This window comes from Microcaecilia unicolor, chromosome 2, assembly GCF_901765095.1.
Source record: "Microcaecilia unicolor chromosome 2, aMicUni1.1, whole genome shotgun sequence".
Classification (NCBI taxonomy): Eukaryota; Metazoa; Chordata; class Amphibia; order Gymnophiona; family Siphonopidae; genus Microcaecilia; species Microcaecilia unicolor.
This window is the reverse complement of record NC_044032.1, coordinates 120,551,902-120,576,235: the sequence shown is the minus strand read 5'-3', so window position 1 is coordinate 120,576,235 and position 24,334 is coordinate 120,551,902. Positions and strand designations below refer to the sequence as shown.

Here is a 24,334-nt window from a genome sequence, read left to right as displayed (position 1 = left end):
TCATGGCTGCATGACTTGGACCCGGCGGTCCAGCAGAGGTTGGGGGACGCTACGTGCAGGGGTGGTAATCTTTTTGGAGATAAGTTGGAGGAGGTCACTGACCTCATCAAGCAGCACACTTATACTCTCTCCCGCTGGACAACTTTGGGCAAGTCAGAGGGATGCTTACTACTCTCAAAGGCATAGGTACACCTCGCCAGCCTCAGTAGGCTCAACTCCAGTTCACTCATTTGTGTCAACAGCGTGTGCCTAAGACCCAGACAGCATCCCAGCCAAAACAAGGGGTGAGCTTTTGACTGACTACAGCAGAGCATAGCCACAGTAAAAGTGACTGTCCTGGATGGCTTGCCAGTCAGAAGGAGGCTGAAGTTTTTTCAAGAAAGGTGGCCTTTTGTAACCTCCGACCAGTGGGTTCTTAAAGTAGTCCGTCTCAGTTGCGCCCTGCATTGGTGACAGGGATCACCAGGTTGCCCACTGAGAGCAGATCACTTCAGCTCTCCGCTGAAGCAGGTACTTGCAGAGGAACTCTCCTCCCTTCTAAAGGCCCATGCGGTCAATCCCGTTCCACCAGAGCACATGAGCTTTTGTTGCCTTCACCCCCGCCAGGATCTGCGAGTTGAGGCGATGTCCTGGGTAGGCCCAGTAACCAAAGGCTGAATTAAGAGGAAGTTTTTGCCAAGGAAAAAAAGCATTAACTGTGGTTTGTGAGGAGTGCTCCGGGTGGGTAGAAGGGTTAATTCAGCCCGGGAGTGGGACAAGAAAGAGCCTGTTCGGTACCAGAGGCAGCAGCTCAAAGAAGTGCGCCTTTGGAGGAAAGGACAGACAGGGAGGTCTGGTCCGGCAGCTAGATAAAGCCCAGTGGGACAGCTTGCTGCAGAAAGCACGCCGCAAACAAGGCCTTGGATTATTTTACTACTACTACTTATCATTTCTAAAGCGCTACTAGACGTACGCAGCACTGTACACTTGAACATGAAGAGACAGTCCCTGCTCGATAGAGCTTACAATCTAATTAGGACAGACAAACAGGACAAACAAGATAAGGGAATATTAAAGTGAGGATGATAAAATAAAGGTTCTGAACAAGTGAATAAGGGTTAGGAGTTAAAAGCAGCATCAAAAAGGTGGGCTTTTAGCATAGATTTTGCCTACAAGGATGAGTATTGGACTGTTGGAACTGTAAATATGTAAATACCCTAGGATTATAAGAGACTTCTAACTTGGTGAATGGTATTTTACCAATAGTCCTGGACTGGCACAAAAACCTCTTTCAGCAAATTAGCTGGTTTGGATACAAATTACAAATTGAACTGTTTTCATGTTGTTTTATTTATTTTTTCTTACATTTGTACCCCGCGCTTTCCCACTCATGGCAGGCTCAATGCGGCTTACATGGGGCAATGGAGGGTTAAGTGACTTGCCCAGAGTCACAAGGAGCTGCCTGTGCCTGAAGTGGGAATCGAACTCAGGTCCTCAGTTCCCCAGGACCAAAGTCCACCACCCTAACCGCTAGGCCACTCCTCCACTCTAGGCCACTCCTCCACTGCAATGTTACGTGAACTGTTTGTTGTTGAAGTCTGGATATCTGCCTGTTGCAGCATTCTAGTAAAGATTGCATTTGTTTCATAAAACCTGGACTAGAGAATTTCTGCCATCCCAGTGATTGAGATAAAGTATGGAATCAGTGTGTGTTGTCGTATATTTCTTGCCAGAATATTTGTGAATCTATTTGCCCTCTTGTAGTGTAAGTAGTACATTCTGGTGTACTGTATATAGAAAATAGAAGCAAAAATGTGTCTTACTCCACTGGGCCATAGAGTTTTAAGTCTCCGGCCTGCGCTCATCTCAGTGAAGATCTAAAATTTTTGCCATGACTCTGGTTTTGGGTGGTGCCCTATGAGCTAGCTGGTGCCTGGAACTGTGTGGTGAGACCAGGGTTGCAGTAGCATGGAATCTTGCTACTGTTTGGGATTCTGTCAGGTATTTGTGACCTGGATTAGCCACTGTTTGAAGCAGGATACTGGGCTAGATGGGCCATTGGTCTGATGTCTATTCTTATGTTTGTTTTTTTTAGCTCCCAGTAGTGCACAAATACAATTTTTTTTTTGTTACATTTGTACCCCGCGCTTTCCCACTCATGGCAGGGGCAATGGAGGGTTAAGTGACTTGCCCAGAGTCACAAGGAGCTGCCTGTGCCTGAAGTGGGAATCAAACTCAGTTACTCATTTCCCCAGGACCAAAGTCCACCACCCTAACCACTAGGCCACTCCTCCACTCAAATTTAAACTTGTTCCCAAGTAACTGCAAATGTGTGTAATATGCACATACATTGCACCTATGGCCAAATCACACACCTGGAAAGACTACTTGTATATCGCAAAAATGTAAGTACTATGTTTCTGTATGCCTACTTTATATATGCATATATCGCTGTACAATTTTGAGTCATTTCCTGCATATCAAATATGCTTTACATGGGAAAAATGCTTTATAAAGTTACCTAATTTATGTTGAAAAGTAGCTTAAAAGATGAAATTTCACTGGATTATCTAGGACACGTAGGTGAAATCTTGAAATATTCACTATTTTTAATTCTTAATACAAATATTTCATAAACAGTAGTTTGCATCAAAATATTTTAAAAATAGGAACTTTAGCAAGAGGGAACTACCATTTAATTCATGATATTTGATAGTGAAAATACCAGCATAAATGTTTGGCAGGACCAGATATGTGATGAAGTCGAGTGCCTGGCAGAGTCAGTTGGAAGTTGGAATCCAATGGCTGCTTGGGTATATTATACAGATTTAGACGTTTTCAATGAGAAAACATGAACAGTTACTAACTAATTACTAACTAATTCCTGTTTCAAGAAGATGTAAATCATGGACAACTAGCTGCTATCTGTCTTCTGCCTTCTAAACTATATTCTATAAACAGTGCTGAAAATTAGGTGCCAATATAATTCGGTGCTCAACACTACTTCATAAAGGGCTCTCCAGGATGAGCACTCTTTATAGAATAGCATTGAGAATGCTCAGCTCTTAGCACGAGGACTTAACGCCAACTGAAACCTGGTGTAAATCCTGGTGAGCAAGTTGGGTGCATATCTCCACTGTTCTGTGACACTGCACACATGTAACACTCAACGCCCTTGACCTGCCCATACCCTTCCCATGGCCACACCCATTGTTACAGAATAGCACACAGACAGGTTAGCACCCAAATCATAATTGGTGACATCTAAGTACATGTTAACTCCAGCAATTAAATCATTGGAGCCCATTATCTAATTATTTTGGGTGCGATCTGTGATCCATGCCCAAATTTAGGTGACCTTTATAAAATCTGGGGATAATTTTTGTTATTTAGATTTAGCTCATTCCTTTTTTCTTTGGTAAAACAAGAAATGTTACCCTGAGATATGGTAGTTATTTCTTTGTCCCCAGAGGGCTTACAATTTCAGCCCCCTCTCAAAAAAAAAAATTAATAAAATATAGATGTTGAACCTGTATTGCAGTTTTTCTTTTACTTCCAATGTAATGAGCTAATTACATGTAAAAACAATTAAGTAAAACAGCATAAAAATGAAAGTAAATTAGAAAACCTCCACTAAACTGGAAATCATTTCCTTTTGTTTTAGCACAATTTTGAAGTAAACTTTACTTGTATTTTTAATTAAGGAGGCATTCTGGTACATGGACTCTATACCTGAGGATCTCTGAGCTGGGCACCCCAGCACAAGGAGACCTTCAACTAGAAAGCTCCCAAACCTCTGCCACTTCCTCTCGTGGACTAGTAATACTAGTTCCTAAGTAATTGCATAAGAACATAAGAATAGCCATAGTTGTTCAGACCAGTGGTCCATCTAGCCCAGTATCCTGCTTTCAACAGTGGCCAAATCAGGTCACAAGTACCTGACAGAATCCCAGATAGTAGCAAGATTCATGATACTGATCCCAGGGACAAGCAGTGACTTCCCCATGTCCATCTCAATAGATTATGAACTCTTCCTCTAGGAACTTGTCCAAACCTTTTTTTAAAACAAAACAAGAAGCACAAATGGACCTTCATGAATCAGCACAAAAGAAACTCCTTTATTGGGTGGACCCAACACAGTCTGTGTTTCAGCGACTGAGCACCTGCGTCAGGGGTCACAATACTGCTGGATGGCTATATATGTAAAAACGTAGCATCATCAAAGTGAAGACAAAAATACACAGTCTATAAACACTGTTACTGCGAACCATGTATCCCACTTGAAAATCAGGAGGTAAACCTCACTTTTATCTGTAATGAGTCCTAGTTTCCTGCTGCGAGGAGTCTTATGTCAAAATACTTCCAAAACAGAAGAACTTTTTTTCAACCCACATACACAAATCACTGGAACTATATACTCTGGCTACAAGTTCCAGAGCTTAGCTATTCATTGAGTGAAAAATATTTCTTCCTGTTTGTTTTAAAAGTAGTACCATGTAACTTCCTTGAGTTTTCCCTAGTCTTTGTACTTTTTGAAAGAGTCAAAATTGATATGTGTTTTGTAGACCTCTATTGTATCCCCCCCCCCCCTCAGCTGTCTGTTTTCCAAGCTGAAGAGTCTTAATCTTTTAAGCCTTTCCTCATTTGAGAAGGGTTCCATCCCCTTAATCATTTTGGTTTCCCTTCTTTGAAACTTTTCTAATTCTACTATATCTTTCTTAAGATATGGCGACCAGAATTGTACACATTACTCAGTGTAGTTGCACCATGGAGCAATACAGAGGCATTATAATATTCTTTGTCTTATTTTCTAGCCATTTCCTATTAATATAATAATTATTATTGCATTGAACTTCGAGACCGCTTGTACCATTAGGTTCAAAGTGGTTTACAAAATTTAAAAAATCAGTGAACTGAGATAAAAATTTGGGAATTTCAAAAGCAATTGTAGTATATCTGAAAGAAAACTAGTCATTAACTTACAAATCTCTTAAAAAGAGTGGTCATAAGATATTTCCTAAAGAGGACATAACTATGCAAATTATCCAGCCTTAGTGCTAGATCTTTCCAAACTCTAGGAACTTGAAAAGCCAATAGCTGCATTTTTGGCCACCATCACACACTGGGCAGAAGATTTCAGCACGTTGTCTACAACGACACCTAGAGGTTTATTTATTTATTTTTTTGTGAATGCTGACTCTGTGTCTTTTTGCCATGCTCCATGATTGGCAGCATATTGGAAAATAGCACTTTTCTGTTTGATACCAGGTCACATCAACCTTAGCTAATGACACTGACATTAACTAAACTGCTTCCATTTTATGAGATGAAATCAGTTGAAGAGGAAGATGGAAGATTCTTACTTGGGATTAAGTACTGCTGATCCATTGGGGAGGTACCAGAGGTTTGAAATGATCTGGTCAAGGGCTTCTCTATGCAGGATCCCAACTTGAGGGGGTCCAGTGCTGACTCTGGGGCAGTTTGCTACACCACTGTATACAGCTAATTAGTATTTACATGCTAATTCTGCTAGGAATTAATGCAACAGCTACACTTCCTTGGTTCTCCAATCACTGGGTAGATACTCTACTCAGTAACAGGCCTTAAAACTATGTTTGTTTCATTTGTTTGGATTTGGCTCATGCCTTTTTCAATTTCAACTGAAGATGAGCTACATTCAGTTACAGTAGATATTCCCCTGTACTTGGAGGGCTCACAGTTTGTACCTGAGGCAATGGAGAGTTAAATGACTTCCCTAAGGTCACAAGAAAATGCAGTGGGATTTTCAGCCCACTGCTCTAACCATTAGGCTAGCCCTCCAATGTTCATTCATATTTGATGAAAAACTCTTGCTTTACAACAAAATAACATCTTAAGTTTTACTGATATATTTGTTGAAGGACATACAAATAATGTCAGATGATACGTCAGTTGAGCCCAACATCTGCTAAGCCAAGTCACAAGTTCTGGCAAATCCAAAGGAAGTACCTTAGTTCTTTGTTGCTAATAATTTTAGTTATTGGACAGAAAATAGAGGGTAGGGTTAAATGGTCTTTTTTTCTCAGTGGAGAGCCGCAGGGGTCAGTGCTGGGACTGGTGCTATTTAACATATTTATAAATGATATGGAAATTGGAACAATGAATGATGTGATTACATTTGCAGATACAAAACTATTCAAGCTTGTTATGTGGACTATGAAATATTGCAGGAAGACCTTAAGAAGTTGGAAGACTGGGCAACCAAATGGCAGATGAAATTTAATGTGGGCAAATGCAAATTGATGCACATTGGAAATAATAATTTGAATCATAGTTACCTGATGCTAGGATCCACCTTGGGGGTCAGCACTCAAGAAAAAGATCTAGGTGTTGAGAGAAATTACCATTTAAACCTACCCTCTGTTTTCTGTCCAATAACCAATCCTTAATCCACACCAGAACCTTGCCTTCTGTACCATGTCTTTTAGAAAATGAATGTGAGAAAAAAAATGTATATAGTTGGGCATTTTCAGAAGCACCTTCAGGCATATTTGTATTAGCAGTTTTTGGTATTAAGTGATGAGACCTTTTTGTTTGTATTTTTGTTTTGTGTTTATTGTAACCCACCTAGTTAATAGGCAGGCTATAAATGCAAAATAAATAAAATAAAATTATTCAAATGAAACAAAGAAAAATTAGGACCTACAGGTTTTCAGCTGTTACTATAGAGTCGCTTAGGGGTGCTTTTACAAAGCTATGGCAAAAAGTGGCCTTAGGGCCATTTTACCGCAGCTGTAAAAATGACCTTTTTGTATTTTTTTTATATTAATGGCCATATGCTGATGTTACCTTTAGTGTGCGGCCATTAAAAAAAAATTACTGTGTGAGCATGGCGGTAAGGGTTCACATGCTATCCATGTGCTAACCAGTTACAGCATGGCAATGTAGCAATGCTAACTGATTAGTGCAGGAATTCACTGTTTTCCCACTGACATGCCCTCTCAAAACAAATATTTTTTTTTAGCCTGTTCACATGAGGCAGTTACCACAGGACACCATTTTAGGCTGCGTGACTCATTAGCGCCTAACATAGCTTAGTAAAAGGACCTCTTAAATGATTGCTCTGTGTAACTTATCACTGATCTAAAGCAATATCTTTCATTTGTAGGTGGATAGAAGCTTGTTTAGCTGAAGAACTGCCTCCCACAACTGAACTAGAAGAAGCCTTACGAAATGGAGTTTACCTTGTCAAATTAGCTAAATTCTTTGCACCCAAAATGATTTCTGAAAAGAAGATCTATGATGTGGAGCAAGTACGGTATAAGGTAATTTTGTTTTTTTATTAACTTTTGTTCCAAAGTCCAGTGGTTCTGTGTGTTTCTCCTTGCTCTGCATTTTGGACTTCCTGCTGAGTATTGCAGAATGTGATTACATGTGTTTTGTTTTGTTTTTTACTCCTCCTCCCTCAACATTTCAGCATAGTTGACCCAAAGGTTAATGATGTTGAAATACTCCTTGAAGGGGGTGTGCAGTAGTATTTGTTTTTCATTATGTACTCTCTGCAGGAGAAGCTACTTATTTTTGTAAAATTCTCTCATATTTGGAAGGTAGCATGGACTAACAGTTTCTGTGCCTGCTTGTGGTATGCTCTCCCTCCTCCTTTGGTTTTCATCTGTGACACCCATGTTCTTTGAGGCATGGAGGAGATGTAGTGGAACCATAACTAAGCTTCACTTTCAGCAGGAGTGGAATGCTAATAAAGGCCCCCACTAAACTTCATATGTTTTCTCAGGTGATGTTGGTCCATACTCGCTAGACTACTTAATATACTTTTTTTATTAATTAACAAGAACTCAGTAAAAATAAACTTTATAAGACAAATGTTTAAAGATTTTACAGATTTGTAAACAGGTAATAACCAATGGGTAATCGATCAAATCCTTATGTTGGTCTAAAATACATAACACTGACCAGGAAATCAAATGAACTTTTATCATTTGAAAAGTATGCCCCTAATAAATTCATAGAATCCTTGTAATTATATAAGAAATCATCTAGTTTTGGGGCTAAGAATGTGCATAAATGGCAATATTTGAATCATTTGTGCGTGTAAGTGGACTCTTACACATGTAAATCACTGCTTATAAAATACTGGCCAGCATAAATGTTGTATGCATGGCGCATACTTTCACTGTGGTATAACCAAATCAGTTTACATTTATTATATGCAGGTACTTTCTCTGTCCCAAAGTTTTTGTACTTTGGGGCAGTGGAGGGTAAGAGACTTGCCCAGGATCATAAGGAGCTGCATTGGGAATCGATTCCAGTTCCCCATGTTCTCGGACCACTGCAGTAGCCATTAGGCTACTCCACATGAGTAGAATTTGGGTGGGGCATAGGCAGTATGAGAAAATAGGATGCATCAGTTATGAAATACGATAAATTATGCATGTACTTATTAAGTGTAGACATTAAAGGCGACTAACTTTTATGTTAGAAAAGTACATAAAAGTAAGAGGAAAAGAAGGCCTTTCTGGTACTCGAATGTAGTAGCTGAAAAGATAAGGGAAAGGAGGCTAGCCTTTGCTCGTTATCAGAAGACTCAAAAAGATAAAGACAAGAGAGAATGCCTAAATAAGCGAAGAGAAGCTGGAAAAGCTATCAGGAAAGCAGAGTGGCAAATGGAGGAAAAGATAGCTAATACGGTAAAATTGGGGGACAAGACCTTTTTCAGATATGTAAGTGACAAGAGGAAGTGCCATAATAGCATTGTGAGGCTCAAAGCTTAGGAGAGTAATATGTGGAAGATAAGGCTAAAGCTGAACTGCTTAACGATTATTTTAGCTTTTCATGAATGAAAAACCGGGGGTAGGGCTGCAGACCAAGACCCGTTTACGGAGGACTGCGTTTGTGAGGGGCTTGCCAAACTAAAAGTAGACAGAGCGATGGGGCCTGATGGGATACACCCGAGGGTGCAAGGAACCCGGAGAAGTTCTGTGAGCTCCACTGACGCACCTCTTCAATGCTTCCTTAGAAACTGGAGTGGTCCCGGTGGACTGGAGAAGGGCGAATGTGGTTCCTTTTCACAAGAGTGGAAGTTAGGAGGAGGTAGGGAATTACAGACCTGTCAGTCTGACCTCAGTGGTGAGTAAGCTAATGGAAACGCTTCTAAAGAAGAGGATTGTGACATTTCTTGAACTACATGGAATGCGGGACCTGAGGCAGCATGGCTTCACTAGTGGCAGGTCGTGTCACACGAATCTGACTGTCTTCTTCGACTTGGTGACCAAACAGTTGGATGTAGGAGGGGCGCTTGATGTGGAATACTTGGATTTCAGCAAAGCCTTTGACACGGTTCCGCACAGGTGACTGATAAATTGAGTGCCCTTGGTGTAGGACCTAGAGTAACTGGGTAGAAAATTGATTGAATGGTAGGAGACAGAGGGTGGTGGTAAATGGAGCTTGCTCTGAAGAAAAGGATGTTGTCAGTGGAGTACCGCAGGGATCGGTCCTGGGGCCAGCTCTTTTTAACGTCCTTGTGAGCGATATTGCGGAAGGGCTATCTGGTAAGGTTTGTCTCTTTGCGGATGATACTAAACTCTGCAACAGGGTGGACACCCTGGAGGGTGTGAATGACACGAAGAAGGACCTAGCGAAGCTAGAGGAATGGACCGATTTTTGGCAACTAAGGTTTAATCCCCCCCCCCCCCCAAAAAAAAAACCGGGTCATGCACTTGGGTTGCAAAAACCCGAAGGAACGGTACAGTATGTGAAGTAGTGCGCTTCAGTGTGTGAAGGAAGAGCGGGACTTAGGGGTGATTGTGTCTGATGACCTTAAAGCTTTCAAACAGGTAGAAAAAGCAACGGCCAAAGCCAGAAGGATGCTTGGGTGCATAAAGAGAGGCATGACCAGCAGGAAAAAGGAGGTGATAGTGCCGTTGTATAAGTCTCTGGTGAGGCCACATTTGGAGTACTGCATGTAGTTCTGGAGACCGCACCTACGGAAAGATATAAACAGGATGGAGTCAGTCCAGAGAGCGGCTACGAAATTAGTAAGCAGTCTTGAATACAAAAATTATAGGGACAGGCTTATGAACCTCAACATGTATACGCAGGGAGAGAGGAGATATGATAGAGACGTTTAAATATCTCAAGGGCATTTATGTACAGGAAGAGAGCCTTTTTCAAATGAAGGAGAGCTGTGAAATGAGGAGGCATATGACAAAGATAAGAGGGAATAGGCTTAGGAGTAACCTAAGGAAGTATTATTTTACAGAAAGGGTGATGGAGGCGTGGAATGGCCCTCCGGTGGAGCTGGTGGAGTCAAGGACTGTTTCAGAATTTAAAAAAGCATGGGATAAGCATGTGGGATTGCTTAGGAACAGGAAGAATTAGGGGTTACAGAGGGACTGGATAGGTCATATGGCCTTTATCTGCCGTCATGTTTCTATGTTTCTATTTACCACCAGCTCTAGGGTTCATGTAGCTGATCGCCCCTTACATTATGTTTTGAGCCACTTAGGCCAGTATTTTACAATGAAAAGTAGGAGGCTTCTTTTTAAAAGAAGCTTACAATAGGCATGTTTTGGCTGCCTTAAACTGTCCACTGGATTGATTATCTGCTTGGCTGGCCTTAAGAGTTTCCATACATTTGACATTCTTGCATCAGTTCTTGAAGATATTCAGAGTTTGCCATCAGACGAAAAATAGGACAAGTGCGGACAATGATTGCAACTTTGTGAAAGCCTTCTCTGTAATTGGACAGCATGACAATGATGATGAAGATGCAAGTAATGAATTAGCATGACTAATGCAGATGATTACGATAATGATGATGAAGCATCCTTTGCTATAAGGAAATCAGGTGTTTCAGACAGAAATTCCCTTGATCAATACCGGCAGACCCAGTTAAAATGCGTCCATAATATTACGGCCTGGCCTGATTGGAATTTTTATCAGACTTGAACAATCCACTTCCTGATAGTGCAGTTGTTGAACATCATTTTAGCTGTGGTGGATTAATGACTCGCAAGTGCACTCACATCAATAACCGTCAATTTTCAAAATTTAGTTTTACTAAAAGCGAAGTAGATTGAATTGTAGAGCAATAAAATTGTTGGGATAAAAGTGTTAACAATAGCTACATTCACTGTAGATAAGGTACTTTTACTTTCACTTAAGTAAATATTTTCATGTGTTCATTTTATTTTTACTTAAGTATTAAAATACACTTTTGCTTTTATTTAAGTACTTTGAGCAACACTGGTAATTGATACCAGCGACCTCCAACTAGATGGATCATTGTGTCCTGTCCAGCTTTCTTTTCCATTTCTCTTGAGTTGGGAAGAACCATTGTAGCACCAGCTGTAGTGGAGTGTAGCTTATGGTGCTCTGAAAGGAAAGGATGGGGCAATAGTGCTGTTTGAACCCCAGTCTGACTACTAGTGCCCTGTGTAGCAAACAATAGGGCATTCCACATTTAGAACATGCTACAGTTATTTTAGCAGATACACTATGTGCAATGGCCACATCTTTATCTTGGAACCAAGCTTTGCAAACATGTAATTAGTTTTTTTTTTGTGGTGGTGGGGTGGGGGGTGGAAACATAGTCCTATAACCAAAATAGGCTCATATCTCTAATGGACCATGTTTTCAGAGGTAGGTGGACAGTATTAGAAGCACATTTTTTTCTTGATTGAAAAAACCCCTGCTTTTTCTGTATTTAAATTATACTTTTAACCAGGTCTTCCTTCCAGTTTAGTTCTTCGTTAAGGTCTGGCATCTGGTTAGCTCTTCTGCAGCCTTGGTTCCCAGGGATAGGAATGAGCCACATTTTGACTTGTCTGGATGCATCTGAGTGTGTGTCAGTTGTTTGGGCAGCATGGGTTCTTAGATCACATCCTCATTTAAGGAGTGGGCCATCAGTTCAAATGCACTGCTTTGTTTTGAGAATGAAACGTGGAAAATTATGTCCTAGTCTTTAGGCAACATTTCCAAAATGAAATAGAATAGAGGAATTCTAGAGGAGGATTATCAAATCTGTATAGTTTGTGCATTTTAAGCCCAATGAGCCCAGACTTAATCTAAATTGTTATATCAAGAAAAGGGATGAGAGACATTAAAATACATACTGTAACAACAAAGTAGAGACAACAGAATACTAATAATCACACACCAAAGACTCAGCCTATCCTGTTTGCCAGTTCACCACAATGAGCTAAAAATACTATAGAAATAATTATACAGAGGATGACCTCCATATGAGAGGAAACAATATCCTGTTTTGAATTGGGAACTGGTTAAAAGATAGTAAACAGAGGAGAGTTAAATGACCAGTTTCAATGGATGACTGTGAATAGTATGGTACCCTATGAATCCATATTGAGACCGGTGCTCTTTAACATACTTATAAATGATTTGGAAATGGGAACAATAAACCAAGTGACCAAATTTGCAGGTAACTTCTTTGAAGTTGTTTTGGATTGAAAGAAACTGCAGGAGAACCTTGTGAGTCTGGAAGACTGGGCATCCAAATAAAAAATGAAATTTGGTGTAGAAAAGTGCAAAGCGATGCACATAGGGAAGAATAACCTAAATTATAGCTGCATGATGCTAGTTTCCTCATAGGAGTCACCACTCGGGGGATCTAGGCATTATTGTGGACAGTAAGTTGAAGTCTTTTCAGCATGTGGTGGCAGCAAAAAAAAAGAAAGAAAATAGAATGTTAGGAATTACTGGGAAAGAACTAGAGAATTTATTAGCATTTGTATAGCGCTACCAGATGCACGCAGCACTGAACACCTGACTCAGAGAGAGACAGTCCTTGCTCATTAGAGCTTACAATCTAAAATAACACAGACAGACAAGACAATTAAGATGGTACTAGGTGAGAAGGAACAAGGGGAGGGCAAATGAGTAGTGGCTAGGAGCCAAAAGCAGCAGTGAAAAGGTGGGTTTTCAGCATAGATTTGAAAACAGGTAGAGATGGAGCTAGACGTACAGGCTCAGGAAGTCTATTCCTGAATAAAACAAAGGATTTCATAATGCTTCTGTATTGATCCGTTGTTCTACTTTAACTTGAGTATTGTGTGGAATTCTGGTTGTGCCGCATCTCGAAGGTACAGCAGATTAAAGGTTCAGATTAGGGTGACCAAAATGATGGATGGGATGGAAGGATGGTCACTTGAGGAGAGGTTAAAAATGGTTAGGGTTCTTCAGCTTGGAGAGAACAGCTGAGGGGTGATGTGATATATAGATTTATAAAATCCTACGTTGAATGGAATCGATTTCTTTACTTGTTCAAAAAGTAAGGGTAAGAATAAAGCATTTGATATACCACTTTTCTGTACAAAGAGTAGAGGGTGCCACGAAATCAAGTACACGTAAGCTCTTCCTAAAAGGCGTACTTCAGGAAGCAGGTGAAAGCTTGGTTCTTTAACACTCTCACACACACTCACTCACTTATCCATTCCTACCCTAGTTGAGATAATATTTAATCATCTCTGACCTCATGTGCAACTTTCTTTAAATTGTCACCTTATTTTCTAACTTTTTACTCTTTTGAGAAAATTTACGGAACGAACCTAAACACACAAAACCCACACTCACAGTTCAGTAATGCATCAATACAGCCACTCTGAATTCTCATCCCCCGTAATCTCACCACACTCATACCTTTACTCATAGAAAATGTATACCAAATGCCTTCCTATTAGTATATATTGCCCTTTTAGTCTCCCATTGTTTCTTTCCAAGGTCTCAATGCTCTTTACCATTGTATATTCCTTAATGATACTTTGACTTTGTCTCGCATAACTCCTCACAATGTAATCCATAACAGAGTTGTAACAATGTTTATTCCCATCATTCATAACGTATTGTAAGCCACACTGAGCCCGCAAAAAGGTGGGAAAATGTGGGATACAAATGCAATAAATAAATAAAATAAATACCTATCTATATGTTCCATCTTTGCTTATACCCTACGCTGTCTATTAAAATGTTTTATTACATATTGTGTTGACTATGCTATACTTTATTTTTATTTGAATATTTTTACTGCTGTAATTGTCTATTGCTTATGTTTGATTTATTCTTATTGTACACCGCCTTGCGTGAATTATTTGAAAAAGGTGGTAAATAGATCCAAATAAATACATTTAAAACAGGAGAAAATACTTTTTCAACTGAATGCATAGTTAGGATTTGGAACTCATTGTCAGATGGTGAAAGCAGTTAGTGTAGTGAGGTGTTTTTGATAAATTCCTGGAGGAAAGTCCATTAACAAGGAAGACTTAGGGAAAGCCACTGCAAATCCCATGGGGGTAAGGGGCAAGGGCATGGAAACTATCTACTTTATGGTATTCGACCAGGTACTTGTGACCTGGATTCACCACTGTTGGATACAGGATACTGGGCTTAATAGACCTTTGGTCTGACCTTTCAGAACGTAAGTCCTTCCTTTTTATAGACTCATATTAGTAATCCCTCTCCATTCCTAAAAGGATCAGACTGATTAACAGTATAGTTGTGAAGTACCTCCTTTCCCTTTTCCTCACCCTCCAATCCTATCTGCATTGTATTTCTACCCTTCTTTCCTTTTTGCCATGTTTTGTAATTGTCTGTCTTACTACTACATAGTAACATAGTAACATAGTAGATGACGGCAGAAAAAGACCTGCACGGTCCATCCAGTCTGCCCAACAAGACAAACATATGTGTATACCTTACCTTGATTTGTATGTGCCTTATTCAGGGCACAGACCGTACAAGTCTGCCCAGCAGTACTTCCCGCCTCCCAACCACCAGTCCCGCCTCCCATCACCGGCTCTGGCACAGACTGTATAAGTCTGCCCTCCACTATCCTTTTTTTTTTTTGTACTTTAGAATGTAAGCCGCTCACACACAACTGTTGGGCGGGTTAGAAAGTCCTAAAATAAACTTGAACCAATTATGTTCTTATGGTTTCCTTTGGGCATTTACTGAAATGCCTGCTATAGACCTGGTTGCACCAATGCACAAGAAATTGTTTCAAGTGGTTTGTAGTGATGACCAGGAGATTCTAATTTATTTTAGACCTGAAGAAGCTAAACAGGCTGGTGCAGTGCCTGCAATTGAAAGAAATGTGCCTGTTGTGTGATTCAGGCAACCAAAGCAGTAAATTTACTATGTTCCTATATCTGCAGGCTGCCAACCTACATATATTTGTTTACTTGGTAGCACTGTGTTAAAAACAAAAAAGAATGGGAAGAGTTGATCCTTAATTTTTATCTTCTTTTAATTTTGTTTCACTAAAAGGTGCACCTCTTTCTAGGAAAGTATATTCCTACCCAGTAATATGTGGTTTTACTGTATTCCACAGGCTGTGACTACTGGAGAGTGATAAAAAAGGAATGAACTTAATTATCAATTTCTGTTCTATTCACTTGTCAGGGCCAGTGCTCTCAAAGATGTCTGGAAGCTGCTAACCTAAGCATGACCCACTAGCATATTGCATATATTTTGTATACAATACATGCTATAATTAAGCTGTGTTTATACTAGTACCAGGGCAGGTCAAGACATGGTCCAGGTGAAGAACTGGTTCAGGGTACCAAACCTCAAGGGTGCCAAAAGCCTGCCTCATTGCAGCGGCCAGTTTCCTGCTCCTGGCCAGCGTCAGCATCTCCCTACCCCACCCCATGTGTCCAGCATATTTCTTTCCCTTCTCTACCCCCAGTTCCATCAACCCCCATTTCTCTCAACCCCCCTCTCTCTCAGGTCCAACATCTCCCTCACTCCTTCCCTCTCTCAACTCTACCCTACCTGTGCAGATAGTGGACACATGAAAGATGGGAATTGGGAGATAGGAGATTCTGGACATAGATTATAGAGAGAAGAGGGAAGATGCTGAACATGGTTGGGGAGAGATGTTGACTACAGGAGCAAAGAAGACAGGGACACAGATGGTAGGGAAATGTTGGACATTGAAATATAGGGAGACAGAGGGAGATGGAGATGGGGGGTATAGGAAAATGACAGGAGATGCTGGACATTGGAAAGGATAAGGAAAGAGTATAGATGCTGGAGGTGGGACTTGAGAGAAAAAGAAAGAGATATTGGAAACAGGGAAGCGATAGAATAAGAGAGAGATGCTGGGCACAGAGGGAGAGGGAACAAGGGAGGAAAGGCACTAAATGGAGGAGAGTAAAGGGAGGATATTCTGGACAGAAGAGGATATGGGTTTGTTTGAATTAATAGCGGGATTTGATAATGTTGATAATGGAACCATGTTGATAATGGAACCATACTGTTCAAATTAAGTGGTTTGGGCATTTCTGGACAAGTCTTAAATTGGCTTCAAGAATTTTTTTGTTTAATGGATATTAGAGTTAAAATGAAAAATATCTGGTCTTAAGTTGGGTACCACAGTGTGAAGTGCCATGGGACTTACTGCTCTCACCCATTCTGGTTAATATCCATATGAGTTCATTTGGACAGAATTTTTCCTTTCTTAATGTCAAATTGTACTCGTACATGGATGATATGCTGCTTTTTGTTCCTGTAGATGATTTGAGTGCCACCATAACAAGGATAAAAGACTGCATTTCCTTAATAGAAACTCATAGTAAGACACATGGCTTCAAACTTAAAGAGAAAACAAAACTGCTCAGGTTAAGCCACTCTATTAAACGTATTCCTGAGTCTTACACTCCCAGTGGTTTACCATTAAAAGCTGAATCTATCCTTTCCAAAACTTTTATTAACAAAAAATTAAATGTCATACAAACTATATATGTTATAAAGCATAAACAACAAATGGGAAAATGAAATACACCCCCCCCCCCCCGCAAAGGTTCCTCCCCTTACAAAATCCTATGCAAATCTCCCTCAAAGAAACCGAAAAAAACAAACTGCAATAGCCTATGGTGTGGGAGAGTGGTATGCTGAAATTGAATCTGTTTCTAAATTCTTGGGATTCCTTTTGGACACCACTTTGTTTGAACCACAGGTTGATTGTATTGTTGGTTCAGTATTTTTGAAATTGTGTCAACGTCGTGCTATACATTATTTTTGGAAGAACATGTGGAGGGGCATTTTCGGTATGATGTCTAAATGCGATTACAAAATGTCCAAAAATCCAGTAGCAAACATACCCATTTTCAAACCGGAAAAACATCCAACTTTTTGTTTCGAAAATGGCCATTTACTAGACATTTTTGTGCCCAGTGCATCTATCTTGTAGGACCATTTTTTTTTTTAGGGAAAAAAGTCCAAAGGAAAAACATACAAATACAAGCCATTGGGATATATAAAAAGGGGGGGGGGGGGGGGGCGCAAGCTTTCTTAGTGGACTGGCCATACAGACATCCCAGCAGAGCAGTGGGGCACCCTTGGGGGCACTGCAGTAGACTTCACATAAAAGATCCCAGGTACACATCTCAGTTATTTTGTGATTCCTCCAAAACCCACCAAAAACATACTGCACCCAACTGTACACCCCCTCCCATGCTTTCAGGTGTTACCTATATGTAGGTACAGTAGGTTTTTGGAGGGCTCACACTTTCCACCACAAGTGTACCAGTTAGAATAGGATATGGGCCTTTTTCCCCTTCTGTACAATGCACTTCACTAACTACTAGGTTACTCCAGGGACTTGCTTGTTCCTCTAACACGAGACTGTCTATAACATCTGATGCTGTCATAGAGGCTGATATGTACTGTTTCTTTAACATTTTTAGAGGGTGGGAAAGAGTCGGGGTGCAATGGGGGAGTCATGCCTTAATTCTTCAAGTGGTCATCTCATCATTTAGGGCAACTTTTTGTGACTTAAGTTTAATGAAACAAGTCTATAACGAAACGTCTAACTTTTAGCCTCGGATGTTTTCATTTTGTTCCATTATGGCAGAAAAACATCCAAGTTTTGGGAACGCCCAGTTTCTGCCCCCACCGTTCCCCCTTGTGATTTGGAATCACTGCAGAGAAAAAGTCTGAAATCTGAGGTTTGAAAATCCCAATTTGTATGTTTTTCTCCAAAAAATGCCCAAATGTAGCTTTATGCCATTTTTGAGGTATTTTTCTCCTTTGAAAATCAGCCCTTTACTGTTACTAATTCAGGCTTTTATCTCATTTAGATTATTGTAATAGTTTGTACTCAACTATTTCTGTAAAGCTTATTCCAAGTTACAGCTTCAAAACACCATAACCAAAATGATTTTCCATCTAAGTACATAAGTATTGCCATACTGGGGCAGACTGAAGGTTTATCATCAATCTCAGCATCTTGTTTCCAACAGTGGCAAGTACAATACATTTTATGCTGCTTATCCTAGAAATAAGCAGTGGATTTTCCCCAAGTCCATTTTAATAATAGTCTATGGACTTTTCCTTTAGGAAGCCATTGAAACCTTTTGTAAACCCCACTAAGCTAACTGCTTTTACTACATTCTTTGGAGGTGAATTCCAGAGTTGAATTACACGTAGCGTGAAGAAACATTCTCTCTGATTCACTTTAAATTTGCTACTTTGTAGCTTTGTATGCCCCCTAGTCCTAGTATTTTTGAAAAGAGTAAACAAGTGATTCATGTCTACCTGTTCCACTACATTCATTATTTTATAGACCTCTATCGTATCTCCCCTCAGCTATTTTTTCTCCAAGCTGAAGACCCCTAGCCGTTTTAGCCTTTCCTCAGGGAAGTCATCCCATCTCCTTTATCATTTTTGTCGCCTTTCTCTATACCTGTTCTAATTCCACTATATCTGTTTTAAGATGCAGTGACTAGAATTGAACACAGTATTCGAGATGCGGTCGCACCATGGAGCGATACAAAGGTATTATAACATCTTTATTTATGTTGCAGTGACCAGAATTGGACACAATATTTGAGGTACGGTTGCACCGTGGAGCGATACAAAGGCATTATATTCATATTTGTTTTCCATTCCTTTCCTAATACCTAACATTCCATTTGTTTTCTTAGCTGCCACAGCACACTGAGCAGAGGGTTTCAAAGTATCATCAATGACGACGCCTAGATCCCTTTCCCGTTCGGTGACTCCTAATGTGGAATGTTGCATTGTGTAGCTATAATTTGGATTTCTCTTTCCCACATGCATCACATTAAACGTCATCTGCCATTTAGGTGCCCAGTTGATAGTTATGCCATCGTTGATTCATTTGCACTGGCTACCAGTGCAAGCTCATGTGCTTTTTTTTTTTTTTTTTTTTTAATTAGTGTGTTTGAGCTATAAAATGTTTGAAGGCACAAGCCCTGTGTATTTAGTTGATCTGTTTTATTTTCCTAATAATACTCGGTCTTCAAGAACTATTGATACACGTTTAATCTATTTTTCTTCATTATGGTGCATTTATTATAGAACTATTGAACAGCTTGGTATGTTATCAGGCCATATTTGTTTGGTGTTTTTACCAAAGATGTTGAGGATTATCAAGCCTTATTCTTTTCAAAAGGCATTGACAAAATTGTTTAAAAATACCTTTTAAAATCTGTTATTTGCTGCTTATATTATCCTTTTGAAATTACTCCGCTTTGGGCCTTATTGGGAGTTGGTGGACTATAAATGATACATTGCATTACATGCAGGAGGGAGAAGTTGCCGAAAGCATAGGGAAGGAAAGAGATGGGGAATGGGTACTAGGGTGAAAGGTAGAGATGAAAAGCTGTAGGTAGGTGCAGTAAAGAAAGGGAGATTGAGGAGTGAATGTAAGGAGGAATGGTGAAATTTTAATTGATAGAATTAAATGGATGCAAACTGAGAGGTAAAGATGAATGACAGATGAATGTAGGAGAAAACGTGAGGAAGACAGGCAGGGCCGGTCTTAGCAAGTGCGGGGCCCTATGCAGACCAATTTGATGGGGCCCCCACCCTAGCTCCAGGGCCGGCTACCCCTCCCTCTGAGTTCCCGGGCTGCCCCTCTGAGCTCCAAGGCCCCCAGCTCCAGGGCGTCCCCCCCTAGGGCTCCCAGCTCCTAGGCCCCCCTCCCTCCCGGTCATTTTTTAACACCCCCTCCAAAATCCAGTACTAGGTATGCCGAGAATACAAAACACTCTAGGACCTATTGAGCAATTCTACCATACCATAAGCAGTCATTTCTACGAATCACACAAAGAAAAGGAAAACATCTTAAAACACTAGTGAGCACTAGAACATCAATTCACCTATTGTAAAATGAAACCTGACAGAATAGTACAGATCGTCGATTCTGCACAGTCAATGCCAACTGAAAGCCATGTCTTTTTCACAAACATAGATGCACCCTAATCCACTATAGAATAAGTAGTAATATTTAAACTTTCTATTTAGACAAAAATTAAACTGAACCCCCAAGATGCCAGACTCTGCATACAATTCAACACCACAGAAACAGAAAATGACCACTAGTACTGTGCAAAATATAAAGACAGCAGATGTAAATTTGAAAAAACTAACAAATACCAATCACCACTTTACAAATTAACAAATAGAAATAAAACAAATACAGAAAATAAAATAATCCCATTTTATTGGACTAATACATTTGGCTTCCAGAGGCCAAAATCTCCTTCCTCAGGTCAATACAGTATAGTACTGTTACAGTATCCTAGCCTGACCTGAGGAAGGGGGTTTTCTTCTCTGAAAGTTAAGTCGAAATGTATTAAAATTAGTCCAATAAAAAGATTCTTATTTACATGTTCTATTTATAAACATTTATTAACACAGCTACAATACTATATCCTAAAGCAAAAAAATAAAAATATATATTTTATTTACAGTTTGTTGTCTCTGGTTTCTGCTTTCCTCATCTTCTTTTCACTGTCTTCCTTCCATCCAGCATCTGTCATCCAGTGTCTGCCCTCTCTGCTGTCCCCTCCATCCAATGTCTGCCCTCTCTCCCTGCGCCTTCCATCCACATCTGCCCTCTATCTCTGCCCCTTCCATGATCCATCCACCATCTGCCCCTGTCTGCCCTCTCTCTCTCCCCCATCCATTCACTGTCTGCCCTTTCTATCCCTGCCATCCACTGTCTGCCCTTTCTCTCTGCCCCTTCAATCCAAAATTTGACCTCCCTCTCCCATCCATCCGGGGTTTGCCCTCCCTCTCGCTACCCCATCCAGAATCTGCCCCTCTCTCCACCCCTTTTTCAGTCCCCAGTTCCAGCCCCACTATCCCACCAGTCCCCCATTTCAGCCCCAGCCTTTTTCTCCCACCAGTCCCGAGCTTCAGCCCCCCAGCCACTTCTCCCTATCCCGTTTTCAGCCTCCAGTCCCAGTACTAGCCCCCTTATCCCACCTACCCTCCTTTTCAGCCCCCAGTTCCAGCCCCCTTCATCCACATGCCTTGTATTAGGGCCCCCTTTTCAGAACCATTCTCCCACCTGACCCACGCATGCCCCATTTTCCCACCAGCCCCAGGCATGACCCCCATTTTCCCATATGGCCACTTCTCAGACCCCAGTGCCTGCCCCCTTCTCCCATCCAAGAAGCCCCTCCCCAGTCCCCTTCTCCCATCCAAGAACCCCAGTCCTCTCCCCACCCGTCCCCTTTAACTCGGGCGGTCGGGGCGGGGCGACCTTAGGTGCGCCGCGCGGGGCCCCCCTGAGCGCAGGGCCCTATGCGGCCGCCTCGCCTTAAGACCGGCCCTGAAGACAGGAGGGGAGAGAAAGTATCAGATGGACTGGAGACTATGGAGAGAGTTTTAAAAAAAGACAGAGGAAAGTAGAAACCAGAGATGGAGACAACATAATTAGCAAAATAAAATAGCCAGACAACAAAGATAGAAACGTTTTCAATTTATAAATTTGAATATGTTGATTTTTGGAGTTTATAGGTAGTTGCATCTCTTATTTCTCTGGCATTCTACCGCATGTAAAATGTGGTTTTATGTATATCCTGCTTGCGGTATTTGTCCCAGCACAATGGATGAGAAACCCTGTTCTAGAGACTTCTTCAAAATAGTGCTGCTGACCCTAGCTGTAGTCTTGCAATAGTACCGCTAGATGGTTTAAGTTGCTATGTAAGGGGTTTTCTCTTATATGAATGCTTGAACCATCATAGTGGTTCCATTTTTGAAGAAGGCAGCCACCAGAGCAGGGTAGAATGAGGAGTAGCCTAGTGGTTAGTGCAGTGGGCTTTGATCCTGGGGAACTGAGTTCAATTCCGATTCCCACTGCAGCTCCTTGTGACTCTGGGCAAGTCACTTAACCCTCCATTGCTCTGGTACAAAATAAGTACCTGAATATATGTAAACCGCTTTGAATGTAGTTTCAAAAACCTCAGGCGGTAAGTCCCATTTCCCTTTCCCCTTCACCCCCAGGACTTCTGGGGTGAGTCAGGGTTTTGCAGGAAAACTGGTGATTGAAAGAAGCTGATGTGGGGGATGCAGATGCATAAAGTGGTGGTGGGGGGGCAGGGTTGTGGTGATGGCACTGAAGCAAAAGTTCCCTCAGGGCACTATAATTCCTTGAGCAGGCCCTAACTAGTACCAGTAGGTAGAAGAAATGCCTAGACTGGGCGAAAATGGTTTTAGACAAACGGGGATGAGTTTGGTGTTCATATGATAGTGAACTGGCTTTTTGTTATTGGTCTTTACATTTCACAAACAATTGGAAACCAGTAGCTGCCTGTAATAATTGCAAACCACTTTGATTGCAGCACAGAAAGGCGCTATATCAGATCCCATTACCTTATAGGTGTTCAGAAAACAGTAATTAACAGTAAGAAAATTGCCCTTTCTCTGTATTACAATAGTCATTTATTTTCTCTGCCACTAATCCTACATAAAGGGGGTCTTTCAGAAAGCTACACTAGCATTTTTAGCTTGGGGCAAAAATCAACTGGCAGTAAACACAGAGATGCCCATTATATTCCTGTGGGCGTCTCAGCATTTACCGCCAGCTGATTTTTATTAAAAACGCTAGCATGGCTTTGTAAAAAAGCCCCCTAAATGTTGTACTTAATAACTCTCTTCTCTTTGCTGTTTGGTTGAGGCCTATATATTCTCTGATCACACTCTAGCCTCAGTCGCTGCCCTTTGTCATGGAGGTTATCTCTTCTCCCACACTCCCTTCCCAGCTGGCCGCGATGGAGGCGTCGGGCCACTACTCTCGCCCTCCTGTAGTTTCCAACCCCTCCTCCTACCGCCCTCCTGTAGTTTCCAACCCCTCCTCCTACCGCAGTCTCACTGCTTCTCACCCTTTGAAGCTCACTTCATCTGGCTATTCTACCCATTACCACTCAGAGTGGCAGTCATTTACCGCCCCCTAATAAATCCCTCTCTTCCTTCCTCACCAACTTCGATGCCTGGCTTTCCATCTTTCTTGAACCCTCATCTCCATCCCTCATTCTCGGAGACTTTAACATACACGTTGATGACCAGTCCGACCATCACGCTTCTCAGTTCCTCACTCTAACATCCTCCTTCAATCTCCAGCTTTGCTGCACCACCCCTACTCACCGAGACGGCCATTGTCTTGACCTCGTCCTCTCCTCTTCCGGCTCTCCCTCCAATTTCCACGTTTCAGCTCTTCCTCTCTCCGATCATCTCATAATCACCTTCACACTTCTTCACCCCCCCCCCCCTCAGCCCCGTCCAACTTTAACCACTACCTCCAGGAATCTCCAGGCTTATTGACCCTCCCACCCTATCCTCTAATATTTCTAATCTTCTCCACCCTTAACTCCCTCCTCAAAGTGCCCTCCGCTCCCCCCCCTCGCTCTCTCCTCAATCACTGGCTGATTACTTCCGCGACAAGGTGCAAAAGATCAACCTTGAGTTCACTACCAAGCCATCTCTTCTTCACCCTTCAACCCTGTCCCTCAACCAACCAACCCAGGCCTTTTTCTCCTCCTTTCCTGTCATCAGCAAGGAGGAAACCGCTCGCCTTCTTTCCTCCTCGAAATGCACCACCTGCTCTTCTGATCCCATCCCCACCAACTTACTTAACATCATCTCTCATACTGTCACCCCCTCCATCTGTCATATCCTCAACCTCTCTCTCTCTCCACTGCAACTGTCCCTGACACCTTCAAGCACGCCGTAGTCACACCTGTCCTCAAAAAAACCATCACTTGACCCTACCTGTCCCTCCAACTACCGCCCCATCTCCCTCCTACCCTTCCTCTCCAAAATACTTGAGCATGCCGTTCACAGCCGCTGCCTTGATTTTCTCTCCTCTCATGCCATCCTCGATCCACTTCAATCCGGCTTTCGCCCTCTTCACTCGACAGAAACAGCACTCTCTAAAGTCTGTAATGACCTGTTCCTTGCCAAATCCAGAGGCCACTACTCCATTCTCATCCTCCTTGATCTATCCGCCGCTTTTGACACTGTCAATCATGACCTACTTCTTGCCACACTGTCCTCATTTGGGTTCCAGGACTCTGTCCTCTCCTGGTTC

The 24,334-nt window shown here is 41.5% G+C and overlaps 1 protein-coding gene across 5 annotated transcripts in view; it reads left to right on the top strand.

Annotated features, from left to right (window-relative positions):
• The window catches only part of IQGAP2 (IQ motif containing GTPase activating protein 2), a 589,818-nt gene that overhangs the window by 284,914 nt on the left and 280,570 nt on the right, over positions 1 to 24,334 (top strand). For 4 of the 5 annotated variants that reach the window (XM_030193260.1, XM_030193262.1, XM_030193259.1 and 1 more), the window contains one exon: positions 7,127 to 7,283. In XM_030193260.1, the coding sequence (XP_030049120.1) occupies positions 7,127 to 7,283 (157 nt within the window). Of the gene's footprint in view, positions 1 to 1,788; positions 1,794 to 7,126; positions 7,284 to 24,334 lie in introns of those variants that run through there. The other variant, XM_030193261.1, reaches the window with a different exon arrangement.